The sequence below is a fragment of the Brachyhypopomus gauderio genome, chromosome 2, assembly GCF_052324685.1.
Source record: "Brachyhypopomus gauderio isolate BG-103 chromosome 2, BGAUD_0.2, whole genome shotgun sequence".
NCBI lineage: Eukaryota > Metazoa > Chordata > Actinopteri > Gymnotiformes > Hypopomidae > Brachyhypopomus > Brachyhypopomus gauderio.
The window spans coordinates 36,276,545-36,299,239 of record NC_135212.1 but is presented as its reverse complement, the minus strand read 5'-3'; the positions used below and the strand labels follow the sequence as shown (position 1 = coordinate 36,299,239).

Below are 22,695 nucleotides of genomic sequence, written 5' to 3'. Positions count from 1 at the left end.
AGCTTCCAGGACAGAGTTTAGTCCTGGGACAATTAAGGCTTTTGCATAATGACACCACTACTGGAACGTACAACTAGTGAGTCTGCCGAGACATCTTGTGCATTTTAGGATGTTCAACATGGTTCCCTTGGAAGCAGGATGGGGATTTAGTTTGGTGACTGACGGTTCTTCTGAGGTGTGTATCACATTACGTTTTCCAGATGTGCGGATGAGAGCTTTTGAAAGAATGAAGACTAAAAATGTGCCAAAATAATCCAACACAAAACAAACAAAAACAAGCCACACCCATTTCCTTGTTTGTAAATACTAAATCAAGGCTGGGATGTGAAAAAGTCATGCAGCTACAATAATCAACACTGCTGGATGAAAGAAATGAAAAAGGCAAGCTTCTGTGCTCACAGCCAGTGCTGTCAGTGGACTTCCATACAGCTATCCACCCAAGACGCACCCAAGACGCACCCCAGACGCACCCCAGACGCCAACCTGGGCTGCAGTGCAGTGCAGGGAAAGACTGAGTTTGGAATAGGCCAAATCTCCACGTCCCACCCCAGCCTCCATGTCCCACACCAGCCTCCATGTCCCACACCAGCCTCCACGTCCCACACCAGCCTCCACGTCCCACCCCAGCCTCCATGTCCCACACCAGCCTCTACGCCTCCTCCTCCAGCCTCCATGTCCCACACCAGCCTCCACGTCCCACCCCAGCCTCCATGTCCCACACCAGCCTCTACGCCTCCTCCTCCAGCCTCCATGTCCCACACCAGCCTCTACGCCTCGTCCTCCAGCCTCCATGTCCCACACCAGCCTCTACGCCTCCTCCTCCAGCCTCCATGTCCCACACCAGCCTCTACGCCTCCTCCTCCAGCCTCCACGTCCCACCCCAGCCTCCACGTCCCACCCCAGCCTCCATGTCCCACACCAGCCTCTACGCCTCCTCCTCCAGCCTCCATGTCCCACCCCAGCCTCCACGTCCCACCCCAGCCTCCACGTCCCACCCCAGCCTCCATGTCCCACACCAGCCTCTACGCCTCCTCCTCCAGCCTCCACATCCCACCCCAGCCTCCATGTCCCACACCAGCCTCCACGCCTCCTCCTCCAGCCTCCATGTCCCACACCAGCCTCCACGCCTCCTCCTCCAGCCTCCACGTCCCACCCCAGCCTCCACGTCCCACCCCAGCCTCCATGTCCCACACCAGCCTCTACGCCTCCTCCTCCAGCCTCCATGTCCCACCCCAGCCTCCACGTCCCACCCCAGCCTCCACGTCCCACCCCAGCCTCCATGTCCCACACCAGCCTCTACGCCTCCTCCTCCAGCCTCCACATCCCACCCCAGCCTCCATGTCCCACACCAGCCTCCACGCCTCCTCCTCCAGCCTCCATGTCCCACACCAGCCTCCACGCCTCCTCCTCCAGCCTCCATGTCCCACACCAGCCTCCACGCCTCCTCCTCCAGCCTCCATGTCCCACACCAGCCTCTACGCCTCCTCCTCCAGCCTCCATGTCCCACCCCAGCCTCCACGCCTCCTCCTCCAGCCTCCATGTCCCACACCAGCCTCTACGCCTCCTCCTCCAGCCTCCACATCCCCCCAAACCTGCCGCCTTCCTCACCCTTCACTCTCATGAAGGCAGAACTCTGGCTCTCTACTGCACCCTCCAGTGGATGCATGGCAGCAGGATTTGTTCAGTAGGGTTGGTCTTCTCCAGCCTCTAGTTATAATGTTTATGAACTGTTTACAACATTTACAATGTTTATGAACTGTTTATAACATGTATAATGTTTAGAATGTTAATGAACTGTTTATATTGTTCACAGTGCTCTCTCCACCAAAACCAATGGCCACCTTCAGGTCCAGTCCCCTCAGACCCTGAGCACGCTGGGCCAACACTGCAAGCATGAGAGAGCCCTGAGAGAGGCAGAGAAGGGAGTCCGGAAACCCACATGTTATGATGATTACAGCATGTGGGATCTCCAAACGAGCTGAGTGAAGCCATGAGTGAAGCTGAGTGAAGCCATGAGCTTCACTTTTAAACAAGCACACACACGCACGCACACATGCACAGACCCCATCACACCACACACACACTGCATGAGCTTTATCCTTCATGTCCATTCATGTCCGTTTTCCTGCCCTAATTCTACTATCTTGCTCATCACTCAGAATAAGGGCAGTAAGTACAAGCAAGGGTCTGTCTGATTGGCTAGTGTAGCAGTGATTGACAGGGATAGAGTAATGCCACTCCTCCCACCCAGAGAGCAGCTGTGCTGCCTTGTGCAGGTTTGAACCAGCAGACTCTTGACGCTGTTCTGTTATGCCACCGTGGAAGCCCTGACAGTGCGTCTCCACAGACTTCACACACACGTGCTCGTGTGGCATGGCTGCGGACACATGCACGGAGTGCTGCTCTCTGCCATACAATCTCCAGCCGGTTTGAGACCACACCAATGCAACTGCCTGGGAGGCACATTTGGTTACCCACGTGGAAGGCAGTTTTGGCGGTGCTCAGAGCTCTCTGCGGCAAAGTGGGCCAATGTCCGCCTTGTGATTGGAGGTTTGTGTCTGGGTGTGTGGTATGACGTGACCGAGAACTCTCCGCTCCGTTTGACTGGGTATGTGTATGAGATTTACAGCCATTTCCAGTTGCATTTGCTCTCAGGCATCATTACTGTGATGGAGTCTAAAAGGAAACACACCTGCATAACAAACAACAAGCCAAAATGATGACACAGTCACAGGAGATCCACTACATGGTCATGTGTGCACTCACACACACACACACACACACACACACACACAGAAACAGTGAAGTTGACATGAGACCAGAGAAACAACTAAAGTTGAAATATACTGTATCTGCTTTGCGGTTGTGAGTTTTGCTGCTCCAGAAACGCACATGACTATAGGCTCTGGAGACACATCCTCCCCCTCTTAGATGAATCCCAAGCAGCTCGGCATTACTTCACTGCAACCTTCCATTGAGCTCTCTTTTGGACACAACCAGACACACACACTCACACCCAGACAAATACACACACTCACACTCAGATGTGCACACTCACCAACACAAACTTACACATTCACGCACACACACCCAGACAAATTCACATACTCATGCTCACACTCAGATGCACACACTCACACACTCAAATTCATGTTTGACTGAATATGCCCTCTTAAAGTATGTAGGCTTACAGTACTATTTTCATGTTTAACTGAATAAACCGTTGAACACGAGTAGCCTACATTTTACTGAACACGTTTTTTTTTCTTCAAGTATCAAAGTTAAACAGCTTTCTCAAGCAGTCATTGATACATTTTGGAGATGAGCCCGTGGTCTAATGCACCCTCTGTATTAAGAAACCCTATCTCAAAAACTGACTTTTAGTCATTACTTGGGTAGCACGCATATGAGCCATTTAAATCTAGATTAATTTCAAGATTTCAGTGAGATTAATCTAGATTAAAAATATTTATCTATGCCCACCCCTAATATAAATATAAATAACTCTATAAAAACCAACAAAACTCTTTGTACATTAACAACTGTACAAACAACAACTGTCCACACAGGAGTCATTCCCTCAGCTCCACTCAGCCAAAGGACTCAGAGGTGGGGTCTGGTTCCAGTATATGACTACAGTACGATTTGTGGTTTACAGTACATGACTATGGTATTGTCTGTGGTTTACAGTACATGACTACACTACGGTCAGTGGTTTACAGTACATGCACACAAAACGCAATAAATCATTAAATACAGTACACAAACTGAAGACCAGCAGTCTTCAAAAAGACAGTATGGACAGTGATGATTCACGTAATTCCTTTAGGGCTTACAGCATACATCCACAGGGCATAGAGTATACATCCTTTAGGGCTTATAGCATACATCCACAGAGCATACAGCATACATCCTTTAGGGCATACAGTATACATCCTTTAGGGCATACAGTATACATCCTTTAGGGCATACAGTATACATCCTTTTAGGGCAATATTGGCAGTTTTCTGGAACAGCTTACCACTGAACCATTCCCCTTCCAGTGACCTTATCTAGATGTATACAAATAACTGCTGAAATCTTCTCATTAGATTGGGGGTGGAGCTCAGCCACAGGAGAGATGAAACCCAAATGATTTACACACAAGACACATTAACAAATAAAACACAAACCAGGAAAATAGAGTTCCAGCTTAGAATCCTCCATGAACACCATGAAACACTCATTTTATTACACTACACTGCCCTCGCCTGGCTGCTGGTGCAATTGCACTGTACAAATTGAAGCTGTGTTTCAGACTCTTCCTGGCCGCATTCTCTGACACAATAATCTGCCATAATACTCAGATTAGATTCACACTTCCTCACTCCCTGATCCCATTCTGTGTAGATGCGCTCTGATCACAAATTATTATACAAGGTCACGGTCATTTGATTCCTACCTGACACTTCCCAGCGACACAGATGGATGTCTCGTTTCCGCAGGGAGTTCCGTCGATGACCTGGTCAGACTGCCGCACGTAGAATCGGTATCCAATTGCCCGGCAGTTGAGCTCACAGAGCTGGTCTCTGGGAACTTGGAGGAGTTTTCACACAGTCACTACTCAGATCTGATCTGGGATCAGTTTAGCTCTTCCTATTCATATGACAACAACTAGGAGTGCTGGGCGATCTGATCCTTTATCAGTCATACATAAGGCCACATCACATCTCATCTATTCTGTTCTCATCTCTAAATCACCCTCTATTAAATCATTTAAATATAGGTTTCTCTATAAGCTGCCACAAGAGGGCAGCAAAGACATGAAGAACCAATGCACCAGCACCTGCCGCACAGCAAAACAGCAATGGAGGAGAGCAGCGTCCCTTGCAACAGTAGCTGTGGAAACAGCACAAACTAGCCATCTGGCTTTTCTCTCGCCACCCAACCTGATCATGTTCAGCTATTTGACTACATTGGTCCACCTTCACAGTTTTAATACCATGAGTCGTATCACAGATATGATGATGAGGCTTGCAATGTGAACAAAGCCAAAGTGACTCAAATCTAAAAATATAGGATTTGGGTGTCTACCAGTGGGGAACCGTCAGGGCCCTCTACGCCCTCTTAGAGGTCCTAAAATATTCTTAAAACATAAATATAATTTATCCTATTTTTTAATCTACTTACAGTTTGACAATCGACATCTAAACAATTACAGAAATATAAGCAAATAAATTATTCACCCATGTCTATTCAATCTGTGTTTGAAGGTGAGGAGTTAAGTGGAAGCCTGTGAGCCTGTGTCTCCCCCTATTAGGACTGTGATGCCCGCTGTTCGTTTACAGAGGGCCTGGGAGTTGTAATTCAGAGCAATACCAGTTTCAAATGACTGGTAATATTATTGTTTATTACGTTTCTAAAGCTGTACTGTCGTCTCTGCTTTTTTAAATTTTTATTTATTGCAGTTAATTAGGAAAGTAAACAATTTTTTTTCGGGGGGGGGGGGGTTGGGGGGGGGGGGGGCTAGGTTTAATGGTCACTGTCCTGATTCCCCCATCGAATAACACAGTGTGAATCGCTAGCATACCTGCAGAATGCTGTAACCAGCCTGTAGCCTCGTGAACAGACATCTCGCTGCAATCGCACCACAAGCAGGGACCAATTACAGCATCAGTTAGCGTCAATGAAAACTATTTACTACATGATTATAATTCTAATAGCTGAAAAGCATTTCCCACAGTTCAGTGTTCTTCTCAGCCTTGAGAGGGCTGGCAGAAGCAGCTCTCGCAGGGAGAGGCAGCTGGCACAGCTCCATCAGCTGGGGAACTTGCTGAAGGAGTGACTCAGGGCTCCCCGCACGGCTGGGAGTTGAGCACTCCACGGCTCAGGCTCCCCGCACGGCCATGTGGGGTGGGTTAGCCAGCATGGCTCCAGCAGAGCAAACACACCAAACACCCCACACACCCCACACACACCACACACACCGAATCAGCCCAGTGCTGGGAGGGGCACTGGGCTAACAAGCAGCTGATTCTTCAGCAGCCAACCTGACAACCAGAGCAGCAACATCAATAACAGCACGTGCACGTACACACACATCAATATAAACAAACACACACATTAATACACATGCACACATTCTACATACACACACACACAGTGCATTGGCTCCTGCTCATTCCTGAAAGCATTTCAGCTTTACGATGTTGGTTCAGCTTCAGCCCGAGGGGTAGGAAAACGCTCAGGCAAACGGGTGTGCACACGCAGGGTCAAACACGTGCCATCATGACTGGGCGCTTTCAGAACTGCTACATGTCCATTACCCAAGAGAAGGACTGACGGATTAAATGCAACACACCTAAAGTTCTTAAATTAGGACAGCACTGCCCACGCTCCCGTTACTGTTGAAACTAATTGGCATTTTGTCAACAGCTGAGTACAATCATTGTTACTACTACTACAACAGTTTCCCCAACACCACTCGCATGAGTTTAAACATCACCACCACAAACATGTGACATCTCACCTTCACTGAAGGGCTCCCACTCATACAGACGTCCCATAAACGGGCGGCTGTTGTAGGAGGAGCACTGGACATCTCTGATGGGTCTGGTTGCTGTGGGACAAGGCTGTAGATACACACATGCACACACGCACACATGCACGCACGCACACATGCACACAAACACAAACATGCAGTGTTATTCAGTGAACTTTTGCAATGAAATAATGGTCCTTGTGCTATCTCCATATTAAGTCATGTTTGACCTATTGAGTCTGTGACTACTAACCTCCATGGAAACCTGACCCCCAAAACCCCCAACACCGAACACCTTCCCCCCAAAACTTAAGCACTATTACCCTGATTTACGTCTCTCGGAGGCTCTACAGCCAAGCAGCACTGGTACAGCCTCCTGATTCAGGTCACCTGCTCGGCAGCCTCAGCACTGCTACATTAAACCTTTGACCCCTGCACCTCCTGTCCGGGGGTGCAGAGGTAGTGGGTTCTAAACCCCTGACACCGTAACATTCCTCCCCCTGGACAATTCCTGTTTTTACGATTGCCACAAAGAGACATCCACTCCCACCACATCCACCCATCCACACATACCAGAAGCCTTTCTGCCTGAACAAGCTCTGGAGCGCTTTGTTCAGTATTGAGCAGGACTATTTCTAGAATGAAATTAGGACAAAATCAGAGTGAAATGTGCAGTTACTGCCCAGAACCTGCACAATGCAGATCATCAAAACCATGTTTGAAATGGGAAGAACAGCTGACCGATATTCAACTCAACTATGGGTGAATACATCTGACTGACTGTATATTCAAGTTGCAAATGTCTTGATATTTTGGCCACACATCACGTAACGTGGTGCATGCCAAACTCTTGGTTGTCATACTTGGCAATATGTTTTGTGTCATATGTTTCTGATTCAGGAATCTCTGGTCTCCTAATCTACCAGCAGAGTCCCAGTGGCACTTTTAGCCCCGTCTGCCCAGTAATCTTGCCTCTTACCTCCCTGTTGCACATCATGTACTGGCTCGCCACTCCTGAGCAGGAGGAGGTGGGCAGGGGGTTGTAGGGTCTGCTGGGAGCGTCCGGCTGGCCTCCCCCAGACGCTGGCGGGCTGGGAACGTGCTGCTCGCCCTGGTGCCAGAGCCCTGAGTGGGGCTGGTGGAGGGGCAGCCAGGCTGCCTGCTGGCTGGCACCGTGACGGGTGTTCTGGTGGGCGTTCTGGTGGGCGTTCCTGTAGCTGTGCTGGTTATGCCCATAGCTGTGCCAAGGGCTCCTGAATGCCGAGCGAGAGTGGCGGGGGTGGTGGAGAGTTTGGCCTGGGTTTCTCTCTGAGGACATCACATATGGCATCTTCCCATAGCCGTACATTCCTGGGCCAATCCGAGTACTGCTGCCTCGGCTTCAGAAAACACAACATCCAACATGTCTGACTTTCACAGCAGGTCCGCAGTGTTAAACATATTTCATTTCTGGTGGCGATGACCACTTGATTCACATGACCATATCAGCAACGGACCACACTGCACACAGCACATTACAGATCCCACCAATGAAATACAAGCGTTAAGGCGCACAATGCACACTGTCCACTTTTCCTGCAGGTTTATACAAAAGCATCATTACGTCAAGCCACAACACAACAGATCACAATCAAACGCTGCTAATGATGTTAAAATACCGTCATACCGTCGACCAGGCTGTCCTCCACCCTGCACCCTCCTTCGGTGGCCCTGGGTGTCCGGAGATCGCCCCATATTCCCATGACGCAGGGGCACAGAGGGTCTCGAGGCTGATACCACCTGTCCCGAATCCTGTTTTGGGGGGTAGGCTCCGCCTACAGGGAGGCAGGGCCTGCTTTGCTCCTGAACTCCACCACCACAGGAGCGCGAGCACTCGCCCCACGACCCCCAGGAGCCCCACGACCCAGGTGGAGAGGTGCCCGAAAGCTCTGGGGGGGTCTCGGGGTGGGGAGTGACCTGCGGGCATAATAATGCACACATTACACACAGGTGCATATCACAGACCTACTGAGTCCTCTGTAATATTCACAACGGCAGCCTGTGGTCATCCTTCTGAAATGTAGTCATCCTCTTTGGTGATCAGGTAATTACACACACATTCATGCCAAACACTTTAAGGCAGATTGTTTTAAGCTTTTTTGCACTGGCCTCTAGTTTGTATGATAACTTTCTAATTATCTGAAAGCTTAAACATTTATAAGCATTAAAAAATTATGATGTAAATGACCATACCTTCCAACAGTGAAACCACGCTCATAAACTGCAGAGTCTACTGCTATATTCAAGCATAGACTGAAGAAGAGTCACCTGTTTGTTGAGTTCTTAACAGAGCTCTAAGTCAGCAAATAGCACTTGCCGCTGTTCTTAAATTGTATGTCTGTCTACGGTTATTTGTGCTTCTTGGCAAACATTTAACTTTCAAAACACTAGGTAATTGACTCCTGTAGTTTAGTAGTAGTCTGACTTAATGGTATCTTGAATTCTGGCCTATCCGTACTATTACCTAGGATGAATTCTGTGATCAGATGCAAAGCACTTTGTAAGTCGCTCTGGATAAGAGCGTCTGCTAAAATGCCTGTTACGACCCAGATTACATGTAAATGTAAATGTAAACGCTGTCACTCATTTCATTTCAGTAAAGCACTAGTCATTTCAGAAAATGATGTGCTTAAACTGTTTTTATCACAAAACATTTACCACAAAAAGGAGTAATAACATATAGCACATCTAGCACGCCCTTTTTCCATCATCTGTTATTCTGCTCATCAGTTCAGTACCAGCATCAGAGAGAGCACCTCTGAGGCAGTGGCCCCTCAGTGCTAACCCACAATGCACTGCATTCACTTGTCTGTCTAAATATGTCTCTCTCTGAAGCCTAGAAAGGAGTGGCCATCCTGGGCTGACTGTCAACAGCAGACGGCTATTCAGAGGGCAGACGGACCACGACCCCATCCTGCTGCTGGAACTCAAGACCACTGTCACCTTCAGGGTCAGCACACGATCAAACAGCTGTGCGTCCCCTCAGAAGGTGCCGTTCCAACACTCACTGTGGGTTGAATGTCAGGAGGAAGCTCCGTGATTGGATGATTCACCTATCAGTCACGGTATCCTTTACACGGATAGGTTACAGCAGCTCCTTTCAGTCCCTCATAACCTTTTTCACATTGGAATCTCCAGAGAAAAATTCCCTCGCCTAGCCGATTGCCATCTCCCCCATCATCACCTGTGCAGTGTTGGGACTCTCTCTGTGGCCTCTGATCCCTTCCCATCTCTCTCTGTCGATGGCTGTGGCCTCTGCTTTGCACACATACTATTAAAGCCCCCCCCCCCAAAAAAAAAAGCCAGACGGTACCTGAGCATTACTAACCCTAATCCGCTAATTCCAGCTATTATACTCGAAACCCAGCCAAAGACAGGGTCAGATCAGCAACTCCGGATAACATATCCGCTCTCCCCATCGCTGTGATTACTGATCCAGGGTGTGAATAGACATACAGCAGGATCGGGTTACTAAAAAGGATTTTACACAGCCCGATTACACGTTCCCGTGAGCTCTGGACCCCAACGTGACTCAAGGCTTTTGCACTTAAGCAAGAACACTGATATTAATTACCTGTCATGTTGAAGCTGCTCACGTTATAGAAGACCATTATACAGAAGTTAGCTGTCTTCTGCCGAAACATGATGTGTTTTAAGGGGCAAATAACTCCTTATAAATAAATTAGGTGTAAGGTGACTAGTTAATCCTGTTCTGTTTCCTCAGTAATTAAACTGCCCTTAACATGTGCTCAACAAGAGGCCAAACTCATGAAGACATCTGAATCTCCTGTAGATCAGACCGAGTGGGTACTAGCAACACCAAGGTCATTAGTTTGATTCCCAGGGAGATCACATACTGCATGACAGTTGCTCTGGAAAAAGCTCTCTGCCGAATACAGAAAAGGTCAAAAATGTCAAATGAATAAATAGCTAAATATTTTAAGTATCCTGGTTATCCTACTATGAGAAACAACCTTGTTGTAGAGTTGTAGAACTCTCAGAGTGCTCTCAGAATTCCAGAGTCACACTTGTTCATAATGAAGAAGCCGGTCTGCTCCGATTTGAACTTTTCCAGAATCGTTAGCACCACAGAAAAGCATTTAGAGCTTTCGGTTTTCTAAACAGCATTTGCAGCTGTGAATCTTAAATCCACAAATAGTTCACACAATGCCAGAGCTAATTCAGTGTATCAAGTGAGCGAAGGATTCACAGACTTTTTAAACACAGCACATCCTTTTCGGGACGTGTTTTAATTGGCTGGTAGTGTGGCAGCTTCCTTATGTCTTGTTTCACATCCGGCATAGAATTGAATAGACTTGATTCTTTGTAAGGGTTTGCATCTGGGCTCTAACTGATTTTGCCTCTCAACATAAAGTGCAAGAGTGTTAAATCCTTAGGTTCTAACATCAAAATAAATGCATTCTGATCAGCACCAAAATATTATGTGTATCAAAATCAGGCTCAGAGTTGGAACATCCTTTAGAGCTGGGCAGTAGTAAACAATCAGGCAGGCCATGGTTGACCACAGCAACAGATGACAACATACTACTCTCGGTCACAAAGAAAAACCACTGAAGATTTCACGAACATGATCCTGGATGCAAGCATAGCTGTGTGAAATAGAGGAATCCACTAGCGTAGTCTCACAGCACTTCCTGCATCATGCATACCACTGGAATCCTTCAGGAACAGAAAGGCCAGGTTACACGAAGCACAGACATACAGTAAGATCTCTGGGATATGACACTATGACACAAACACCAAACTGTGCCGAAGCAAAAATTAAAAAATTAAAAAATAAATAAAAAAGTAACCAGAAAGTGCCCACGATCACTTGAATCACATGATCTGGGAAGCATTGTGTAACAGTACTGGACTGCAGCCTGAGTTCATGGGAGTGCCAGTCTCCTCTCTGAGGGGCACAGACACTCCTCAGACCGTCACATCCAACCAGACACCTGCCACCTCACTGGGCCTCTGACCCTGGATGCTACACCCAGAAAAAAAAAAAAAAACAAAAAAACAAATAACGCACATATGGCTTTCACCACCAATCTATGTTTGATATGTCACTAAACTATGTTAGATATGTCACAGAACTTCATCCCAATGCAGTGCATGTGTTTCACATTCTAAAGCCAAAACTGAAGTCAAGAAGCCCCTGAAACGAACAGACACTGACATAGTGTACATCTACATAACACAGCAGACCATCATCACAGAGTTGTCTGATTCACAACTAAGCATGACTTTAAAATCATTGCATTTAATATTAAAACGACCAATTATTAGTGTACACTGAACTACATGTAAACAAGAGTCTTGAATCAAAATGAATATTTAAAACTTTAATTAGGCTATAGGCGTTGGGTCACTTCAGGTCCAACGTGCCGAACAGAATCAAAATGTTATAATGTTTCACTAATTACAATTTTGTTTACGAGCAATTGTGTGTGTTGAGCGATTTTCCAGCGGTTTCTCAAAAGTTAATTGACTTTTATGCTACGTGTAAGAATTAGATCAGATGAGGACTTCAATACTATTAACCAACTCAAAGATCAAAATCAAGTCGTCAAAGCTCTAATAAATCTGATAGCACAGTTACCTTGTGGTGGTCCGCTGGGAGCTGACAGTTGGCGAGGCTTGACCAAAATAGGACCGTAACCATAGCGATGCTGTGAACGAAGGACCACGAGAAATATATTATATATTATATATTATACACACACACACACACACACACACACACACACACACTTTACAGCCTTCAAAAATTGCTGCTGCGTGCTTAATTTACAGGGGACGACTCACACTGGAAATGCAATAAAGTGTCCATATCATCAGAACTACAGCGGAGTTCCTACCTCAGACTGGAGAGTGCCCACCTGCTGAAGGGAGCGCGGGTGGCTGCAGCCAGGGGAGCGGAGCCGCGGCGCGTCATGCTTGCGGATCCCGTGCACGCTCACAGCGCGGCGACTAAACAGCAGAGCGCTGGCAGATCCCTGTCACGTTTAACGCCGAGCTAGCATCCGTTAAGGGGCTCCGTAACCTGCGTTGATCTTCCTACTGTGACCTAAAAAGACCAGCAGCGCTGACCCAGCACTGCCTGACCCTGTTAAACCCTCTTTAGTGAAACGTAACACCGACTTCAAACAGATTAGTCTGTATAAATAATTGCTCCATAAAGACTGAATCGCTCGTATCTCTCTCCCCTATTCCCAGGTTTTAGGGTCACACAAGCTTGGCCTATTCCCAAAGAGGATATCACAGCCAGAACCTTTAAACAAAAAGGCTTATAATTATCACAACTGATTAACACGTGTGGACATCCACTGTGTTCATGTCACCTATAGTTAAACAGTGAGATGATAAAGTTAAAGGTTCTATTGTTTTTAAATTCATATTAAAGTTAAAAGAACTACTCAAGAGGGCATCTCCAACTCCAGATTTAGAACTTATTTAACTTTAATACTGAGGGAGAGTGCGGAAGGTGTAACACTACACTGAGGTAAATAACGCAGTGATCGATCTACGTTTGGGAAGGTTTTAGTGAACAATCCGCATTGCAAATTCACATAATTGCAAAATGCACTACTTTCAGCTCCAGAGTGACGGGTCGACTGAAACGAGGAAAAAAAACGCTCACGTTTTGCAAAATAGAACAACTGAGTGAAATGCAGGCTTGTTGCTATATTATTTTCCTCTTGTAGTATTAGCACTGAGAATTTGTTTAAAGAAACGCTTATAAAGGCAGGCAAAGGCTGATATGCGAAGAGTGAAGGGCTGGCTGCCCGGTGAGGAAGCTCGGAAAGTACAAACACCCCTGTGGTACCGTCACGACGTCCTTCCAGCGCGCTGCGCTCCTCCGGCTCTAGTGGGAATGATCTTTATTTGGTCCAAGACGACTTAAAGTCATGCGTAAAACAATGCGTGATGTGCTCCAAAGGCAGTACCCGCGGTAGCTGTGAATATCACTCATCTTTAAATCTAATCGAGCTTAAAAATGTTTATGTCAAGGATTTGCTCTCCGTCCCGGAGCAGTGAGCTCTAAATTCCCGTTTGTGCAACGCGCTGTTTTCGCCACATGCAGTTGGCAAGTCTTGATCAACAGGGGCGCGTGACGGGGAAGAGCATCAGAGTGCGCCACCTGCCGTGTGTGTGTGTGAGTGTGTGTGAGAGAGAGATAGACAGAGAGAATATGTTTGAGACTGCGTAATAACATTTTGCTGTTTGCTATTAAATGGGGTGCTACAGGAGCATCTGCAATTATCTCATTTTAAACAGAATCTGTAAGAGAATAAACATTATTCCTCACTGGATGGATTCTTCCTATTAAATAACTGCAACTCCAAAAAACAGCTGCATTGTTGTCAGTGTCTACCAGCGAGTAAACAAGAAGACGTGTGAGGGTTCCCATCACATCTCTGACATCACACCCTGCCCGTGGCCTCTCCTGTACCGTCTGCTGGGAGGTATGCGTCAGGACAGCAAGTTGCTACAAAAATGGTATGAATGAACAAACTGCACCTGGGTCAAGGTGGGAAGCTGAGTGGGAATGATGTTGCGCGCTCCAAACCTCAGTGCTCCACATCCACGGCTGGCCCTAAAGATACGGATTTATAGTTCTACCATAAACTCTCATTTTGCAAGGTCACTGTGAAGATTGGAACTAATGTCTTTAACTCTATTTAACTTCTCTCCAAACTGAAGGTCACTTCGTTCTATACTTGTGTGTGAAACATTGTAAAGTAATACTCAAAAAGCAGTATTGCTTGATTTCTGCTTCAGAAACACCAGGTATTTAATCCACATCCACATTTTCCTCCTTCAGCAGGAGGCAGAATTTGCCTGGGGCCTGTTTCTTGCCACGCCATCAGGGGATTTGTCGGATTAGAGCTACGATGCTCTGACAGCGGCGTTGAGCGTTGCGTGACATTGCGTAGCCAAGAGATATTAATTACACTGCACTGATGATAGACACTAGGTAGGGCAGTGGTATTAAACAAACCATCTTGGTTGGCAGCAACAGCCATGCTGTGGTGTAGCAGTGTCTTCTGAGTGGAACTGCAGCCTCAGGCAGACATCCGTAACTCTGCTCGCAGACAGAAACCCGGGACACGTGTAGTCCCAGTAATCTAAAGTCAGGGTCATGTGAATACGTGTTCTCTTGAGATCAGTTGTGACATTATCTAACAGCCACGGATGGATTGATATACTCTTATCCAGTAAGTTTAGAGCTAAACCAAGTATCACATGTTAATAGTTTTCAGAATATTGGTTTCTGTGACACTGATGAAGCAGATGATTGCAACAAACAAATGGGAGCCCTTTCACATTTTCTGACTGTGAGCATCCTGGTAAATCTCAGATGTGCCAGATATGTCTGTGGGTCTATCTTCAGCAGGTCTATCTGCAGAGGGTCTAGGGTTAGAGTTAGTCACTGTTGGTTTTCACTTGATCCAACAAACTTTCATAATTCTGGTTAGAATAATGCAGGCCGTACTTAGCCATGTAACATGATGGGTCCAGTATTGTGTGTTAACAGACGGCTCGTATAAGGCATATGTCACTCACAGTGTTCATCACAAGAACAACAGCGGAAAGCAAAACCCACCCTGATCTACTGGCCCAAGTGCTTGGCCCTCACGTTACTGCCAGCATCACGACTGCCGGGTGGAACTACACTTCAGAAACATGTGTCCTGGACCCTGTCCAGGGGCGGGAGGAGGTGTCTAAGGAAGACATGCATCTTCACCTCATCATACAGGCAGAAGAATGGTCTCTCCTCCTCCCGTCTGTGAAGGAGTCATGAAACAGCAGCTTTGGCTGTAAAGACGAAAGCTCCTCTTCGTTCCACAAAGCAGCAGATATGTGATCGAGATAAATCATCTACAGTGCCTCGCTGTGTGTGTGTGTGTGTGTGTGTGTGTGAGTGAAAGTAAAAGGCTAGGTGAAGATATTTTGAAATAAAATCTAAGCATCTCATGGAGATGCTCACATTATTGAATAACTATACCTAGTAGTCAAAACTGCTTTTTTGGTTACTACCAAGCAACCTAGACGACACGCTGCATTCAGTACGAAACATGCTGCATTCAGTACAAAACACACCTGCATTCAGTATGAAACGCACTGCATTCAGTATGGCACCAGAGATCCCTACTGATACAGTGTCTTCATTAGCTGCTGTTGATTTTGGATACACATCGAACTGTCCTTTAATTTTTCATGTGCCAAGACACTTGGAACTTCATCATTCTCTTTTAATAACCCCTAAAATACAGGAAAAAAGCTCTCTGTGCGATTAGAGTAAAAGTCATTTGGGTCTCATCCAGCAGCATAAGGCTTAGAGAGAAGACAGGGAGTAAAACGGAAAAAAACAGCTGGTGCAGTCTTTCTTAGTGACGCGGAAGGCAGAATAAGATCCGGACTGGATTCTGGTTCAGGGATTGAACTGTTAGCAGCACCATTAGGAAGACCCCGAGAGACAAGTGCTGTTCAGGTACACTTGAAGGGAGTGGGTGAAGAAACATAAAAGCATCAAGAGGCATGGTGTTTTTCAAATGTCACTCAAATTGAGAGCTCTCTTATCCAGAGGAGTCCTGCGTAAGTTATGTGGAGAACATCTGGAGAACATCCAGGATGAGTCCAAAATCCATAACAATAAAGCTCAGACCTGTACCTTTGAGCAGAGGTCTCCATAGGAGACCCCGAGTCTGGGGGAAGGAGGAGAAGATAAACAGAAAGGGGGGAAAGGGGGGACGGAGAAATGTTGTTTTTCCTGGTCAGGCTGTGTGGAGTGACACATTGCCTTTCCTCCATGCCCCTCCCACTCTCACTTGCTGGGAGCGAGTCTGCTGAGGCTGGTGTGCCTGTACGTGGGCATGTCCCTCATCTCCAGCACACAGTCACGCACCATCTCCACAAACACAGTGGGCCACAGCTTCTGCAGCGCTTCACCCTTCAGACTGGTGTAGCAAGCACCACGCCCCAGGCCACGCAGGTACCGCTCCACCCCGGCCACGCGCTCCAGCGCTTCGCCTCCCTCACCACCATCTTGGGGGGCCTGAGGGGACGTGAGGGCGGAGTCAGAGGGAGGAGTTGGGATGGAAGGAGGGGCAGGAGGAGAGGTCAGGTTTAGCAAAGAGTATATACAAGTAAAGTTTCAGAAATGGATAAGTTGAAAGCAGCTTATTAAAAGTTTATTATTATTTCTAAACCAAGGAGGGAGAGAGAGAGTTTGTGTGTGTGTGTGTGTGTGTGTGTGTGTGTGTGTGTGTGTGTGTGTGTGTGTGTGTGTGTGTGTGTGTGTGTGTGTGTGTGTGTGTGTGTGTGTGTGTGTGTGTGTGTGTGTGTGTGGACACCTCAGGGCTGTTGGCGCTGGCGTCTCTGCTGGGATAGTTGAACAGTGTGCGGCTCATACTCTCACCCAGCAGCTTCCCATTCTCCCTGATCTCCTCCGGGCTCAGGCCCACCCTGCGACCCCGGCCCTCCAGCAGGAACTGCAACTGCCTCTTCCTACGGGGGTGGAGGGAGAGAGAGAGGGAGAGAGAGAGAGTAGAGGAGTGGTGGCTCACCCATGGCAGAGGCTCTAGAGCAGAGCTCCTGAATGTGGAGGCTCCAGAAAGAGCATGCGTAGGTCTAGAATACAGCACTCCAGAAGGAGAGGTGAGGGCCAGCTGACCCACGTGATCCAGCGGATCAGTGCTGCTCTGGATCTGCTGTGGCTCAGACGCTGGTGGGGAGACGTTGACGTGGAGCCCGCACAGAAAGAATGGTTTACAATAGCTGCTGCTCAGTGGTGCCACAGCCAGTACGGCCGGAGGGGTTTAGGTAATCCTTAACCAAACGCTGATTCTGCCCACTCTCTCTCTCTCTCTCTCTCTCTCTTTTTCTCTCTCTCTCTCTCTCTTTCTCTCACACACACACACACACACACACGCATAGTGCTGTCAGCGGTGAAAACGTCAGCTGCTTCAAACAAGCACCAGCCTGCTATACCCAGGATCTGAGAGCACCATCTCTCATGTGAGCACACACACACACACACTCACACACACACACACACACACACACACACACACACACACACACACACACACACACACACACACACACACACACACACCTAACTATGAGGACTTACATCTACTCATATTGTTTTGCACTTATCATGCAAGAGTGCACAACCCATAACAACAAAACTGCCATTTCTGAGAAACTAACTGGAGACTCCAGTAGGATTGTCATTAATCAGTCAGTTCTTGTGAAGGCCAGCCCAAAGACACTGTACTGCTGCTATCAGGGGATAAGCTAGATGTAGCTCAGAGGCTTCATATAAGGATAAAGGATTCTTCTTCCACCGATTTAAATGAAGTCTTAAATGAAGAATGCCTACAGCTGTGGCCTAAAGTTTACACATTTTGGTTTTCACAATGTTTTCTGCCTCAATTTTTTTAAACCTTGTGTCAAATGTTTAAAAGGGAATAACGAAGTAAAATTATAAGCATTCAACATTTTAAAACTTTTTATTGGCAGTTTAAACAAAGACAGTGTTTACCGTTCTATAAGACTTCTGCAGTTCACCTAGGTATGCTGGATATCAGCTTCTGGCCAACATCTTGAGTGATGGCGACCCAGTCCTGCCTAATCAGTGCTTGGAGTTGATCAGAGATGTTTGGGTTTTTGTTTGTCCACCCTTTTTTTGAGTACTGACCACAGGTTCTCAATGGGATTGAGAACCTGGCGATGGACCCAAAACTTGAATGGTTTGTTCACCAAGCCACTTGGTCACCACTTTTGCCTTGTGACATGGTGCTCCATCATGCTGGAAAAAACATTGTTAATCTCCAAATTGCTCCTGGATCACTGGGAGAAGTTGCTCTTGGAGGACATGTTGATACCATTCTTTTTTCATGGCATGGTGTTCTTAGGCAAGATATTGAGCAAACCCCACTCCCCTGGATGAGAAGCAGACTCACACATGTATCGTCTCAGGATGTTTCACTGCTAGCATTACACAGCACTCATGGTGGCACTCACCTTTTATTCTCCAATCACTTTTCCAGATGGGCTTCATCAGAGAAAATAACTTTACCTCCAGTCCTCTGCAGTCCACTCCCTATACTTCCTGCAGAATGTCAGTTTGTCCTTTATGTATTTCTTGGAGAGAAGTGGCTTCTTTGCTGCCCTTCTTGACACCAAGCCGTCCTCCAAATGCCTTTGTCTCACTCTGCGTTGAGATGTGCACACACCTGCCCTCTCCCACTGCTGAGCAGTCTGCACTGGTGGGGAGCCGATCTCCTGATTTTACCCTAACCCTGATCTCCTAGTTGCATCCTCTTTAGGTCCTGATGCTTGCTTGACTTTCTTGGCTCCCTGAAGCCCTCTTCAATGCAAATGAAACCACTCTCTTGAAGTTGTTGCTGATTGGATAATTGGTTGAGTGTTGCTCACTGGATAATTGGGGTTGATTGGGGTGCATCTTACAAGCAGCACTGTCTTTGCCTTTTGATGCAATCAGGACTACATGTGTCTCCCAGGAGGTAACCATGGTTAACAGAAGAAAACGTAAAATAACCACAACCATTTCAAAGCATCCAGCCTGCTCTTTTAATTAGCATGACAGAGTGATGTCAGCTGTCTTCTCCTCATGAACCTTTTCTCCTGAGCTTGCGAGATCATCACTGAAATCATGTTAGCAGGCCATTTTGTAGGGCTGAAATGCATTGGCTGGAATGCAGTAATTTTTGAGATAAGCTCATTTTCATGACAGGGAATGACTTTGCAATTTATTGTAAAGTTACTTCAAATTGTAAAGTTAATACAAATCACCACCATAAAAACTGACGTAGCAGACTTTTTGAAAACCAAAATTTGTGCCTCTCTCAAAACTTCTGGCCACAACTGTAGAATGTACAGTGTAGAGGAGCAGATTGGAAACCAGAACTGAATTCAGTGCCTTGACCACCAGCATGAAGGCAGTGATCAGGAGGTGAAGAAGACACACACACTGCACAGGCTGAACAGTGGAGGACTCAGTCAGCATTTCTTGGAGGTCTCACACGCTGCACCGTTGCCACTTGGTTTTCCACGGAGCATTCTGGAACTCTGGGGAGTTCTGGAACTCTGGGGGGATTCTGGAACTCTGGGGAGTTCTGGAACTCTGGGGGGATTCTGGAACTCTGGGGCTGATGGGTTTCATTAGTGGCAGATGTGGGACAGTGGTGTAAGTCAGCCAGTGTTGTGAGACCGTGTCCCCACCCGCTGGGCCCCCCAGTCTGCCACACACCGCTCTGCTCAGGGATGAAGTGGGTTTGGCTGGGCTGAGGTATGCATGATGGTACCAGACAAGTACCACTCTGCCCCAGACACAGCGAGCCCTGCTCATCACACATTCATGTGCTCTACATCACAGCACTATATATGCACATGCACACACACGACAGTCAGACACAGTGTCGAGCTCTCATATTACACTACACTTTTGTTAATAAAGTATTACTCAAGTTTCTTGGTGTGATGAAAAGCAAACACAGACTGTTTAACACGCACACACACACTCTCACACGGCACACGCCCACACACATGCTCCCACACACAGAGCATGTGCCCACACACACACACACACACTCATACACATACGCCCACACACCTAGACTCCTCCAGCAGCAGGAGGAGGCGGCAGCGTGGTGTTTCCGTGGACGCCACGTAACCTAGAGATCCGAACACCCTCTCCGATGCCATGATGTCATTCGTGGTCACCTGAAGTACACAGACAAAAGGACACCATGCAAACATAAAGCACCACAAGATCAGGTCTTTTATACCAAGCAGCTGTACAACTCTGCCATTAAAACCAGTAAGATCCCAGTGTAAGAGAGGAAAGAATGTGAGAAGTTCCACACCACCACTACCCAGACCAGCACTGCTCTTACGATACAGATGATTAATACCAGCATCCTCCCAGCTGTGGTGGAGCTGAACAGGGAGGAGCCCTTGGCACCCACCCGTGATAACCGCACCATTTGGTTGATATATTCTCACATAATTATCAAACTATGCTGCTGCTGTCGACAGCTGAGTCTTGTAGGACCACAGAGAGCTGCTGATGGAACGTGGGCTGATCTGCTGGTGGTGGTGGGGTGTGGGCGGAGCTGCTGGTGGTGGGGTGTGGGCGGAGCTGCTGGTGGTGGGGTGTGGATGGAGCTGCTGGTGGTGGGGTGTGGATGGAGCTGCTGGTGATGGGGTGTGGATGGAGCTGCTGGTGATGGGGTGTGGGCGGAGCTGCTGGTGGTGGGGTGTGGGCGTGGAGGACGTCCAGCTGTACCTCTGTGCCGTTGATCTTCTGAAGGCTGAGGTGGTTGAGTCTGTAGATCAGGAAGGCTCTCCACAGAGTCAGCCCCACCACGGGGTTGCCGTCTGGGTGGATGGTGACCTGTTCTAGCCTCCGGACCTGCCCCAGAGCAGACAGCTGCTGTAGCCGGGTGATGTTAGTCTCCATGAAGATCAGGTGCTGGGGAGAGGAAGAGCAGAAGAAGAGGGAGAGGAGGGGAGAGTTGCAGAGAGGAGAGAAGAAAGGGGAGGAGAGCAGGCAGGAGAGGGAAGGAGAGAGGAGAGGAGAAGAGAAAAGAGGAAGGAAGAAGAGGAAAGTAGTCAAAGCTCCAAGCTCAGATTGCATTCCTGGACCCTGTTCATATAGAATCTCAGTGTGGGCAGGAGAACCGGTTTAAGTCTTCTGCTGTCTGAAGGTAAAAGTAAACGTGTTATTTGTGCATAATGGAAGGAATGTAACCAACCCCACATAGCAGTGGATCACCAGTGCTTCTGTAACACTAGTAAGACTGATTGAATTCTCACACAGCACATCAAAGAAAGAGCACTAACTCTTGATACGCATGCTACAAAAGCAAAGTGTGACCTCTGGTGTGTGGAGGAGTCGGGCTCACCGTGAGGTTGGGGAATTTGAGGCGTACACGCGGCAGGGTGGGGGCGATGCTGTCGAAGAGGATGTAGCGAAAGGCGATGGTGGTGACTGCCCCAGCCGTCTGCACGCCCCAGCCCCGCTCCAGGGCCTCCAGGGCGCCTGGGCCAAATAGCCGGACCGTCTCCCCGTCCAGCTCTGCCACGTGGCTCTCAGACAGGGACAGGCTCTGCACGCTGGCGCCCCCTGTATCCTGAAGTCTGCAAAAAAACACGGAGAGCGAGACTCGTGGTGAGGGGGTGTCCTCGTCATCGTTGGCTGGCGTGGGGCTTGGACATCTATAACGCTGCTCAGTGAGGGCGCTGTGACAGCACTGTAGAAATGGACATTCTAAAATCATAGTACTGCTTGCATTTTGACTGCTACTAAAGAAATAAGGTGTAACGGGTTGACACGGTAAACTGATTGTTGTAGAAATAGGCCTTTGGGAAGCTTAATCTGTAACACCAGCCCATAATGTCAACGCCAGCGGCGAACATCCTTCCTGAGATAATATGCGTGTGTGTGTGTGCGTGTGTGTCAGTGCATGGTCTGCTGCCAGCTCCACTGCTGCTCCATTAGCACAGATGCTAATCATAGAGCCTCCCACAAAGTGCAGCATTCCTTCACCTGGCGGGATTAGCACAAGGTGACTTGGCCTCCAGCTCCACTCCCCTCGGCAGAGGCCGTCCGGCTGATAAGAAAGCCGTGAGAGTGGCGGATCGGAGTGAGTCTCAGGAAAGCTCTGTGTCCAGACTGGGCCTCTGTGACCCGAGACCTCTGGGTTCTCAACATGCCCACGTGAACCGGTGGATCAGATACACAGCGCCCGGCTTTTAACATGAAAACCAGCCAAATGAGGCTAATCGGTCAGTTCAGGTTTCACAGGGTGTAGAGCCAGGCTGAGGGCGACTCTAGAGGGGTGAGACATGGGGTAAGACTAGAGGCACAGGGAGAAGAGGAAGTTAGGGGTCAACCCTGGGCTACAGCAGGAAGACATGAAAGAGCACCAGAGTGGATAGAGGAGAGAGGAGAGGGAGAGAGGAGAAAGGGGGGAGATAGAGAGGGCAGAGAGAGAGAGAGAGAGAGAGAGAGGAAAGAGAGGGGAAAGGGGAGAGAGAGAGAGAGAGAGAGAGAGAGAGAGAGAGAGAGAGAGAGAGAGAGAGAGAGAGAG

The 22,695-nt window shown here is 47.9% G+C and overlaps 2 protein-coding genes across 3 annotated transcripts in view; both read right to left on the bottom strand.

Moving 5' to 3' along the window:
* Positions 1 to 13,674, bottom strand: part of LOC143501783 (thrombospondin type-1 domain-containing protein 4-like) — a 52,810-nt gene extending 39,136 nt beyond the window's left edge. Inside the window, exons 1-6 of one of the 2 annotated variants that reach the window (XM_076995030.1) lie at positions 12,424 to 13,674; positions 12,165 to 12,234; positions 8,187 to 8,476; positions 7,500 to 7,899; positions 6,509 to 6,611; positions 4,442 to 4,575 (exon numbers count right to left, since the gene is read on the bottom strand). In XM_076995030.1, the coding sequence (XP_076851145.1) occupies positions 4,442 to 4,575; positions 6,509 to 6,611; positions 7,500 to 7,899; positions 8,187 to 8,476; positions 12,165 to 12,234; positions 12,424 to 12,500 (1,074 nt within the window). In that variant the 5' untranslated portion in view covers positions 12,501 to 13,674. The remainder of the gene's footprint in view (positions 1 to 4,441; positions 4,576 to 6,508; positions 6,612 to 7,499; positions 7,900 to 8,186; positions 8,477 to 12,164; positions 12,235 to 12,423) is intronic. The other variant, XM_076995031.1, reaches the window with a different exon arrangement.
* A 1,757-nt stretch (positions 13,675 to 15,431) lies between these two features.
* The window catches only part of lrrc49 (leucine rich repeat containing 49), a 32,773-nt gene continuing 25,509 nt past the window's right edge, over positions 15,432 to 22,695 (bottom strand). Inside the window, exons 14-18 of the mRNA XM_076995075.1 lie at positions 21,508 to 21,742; positions 20,889 to 21,074; positions 20,214 to 20,323; positions 16,924 to 17,077; positions 15,432 to 16,625 (exon numbers count right to left, since the gene is read on the bottom strand). Of these exons, the coding sequence (XP_076851190.1) occupies positions 16,395 to 16,625; positions 16,924 to 17,077; positions 20,214 to 20,323; positions 20,889 to 21,074; positions 21,508 to 21,742 (916 nt within the window). The 3' untranslated portion in view covers positions 15,432 to 16,394. The remainder of the gene's footprint in view (positions 16,626 to 16,923; positions 17,078 to 20,213; positions 20,324 to 20,888; positions 21,075 to 21,507; positions 21,743 to 22,695) is intronic.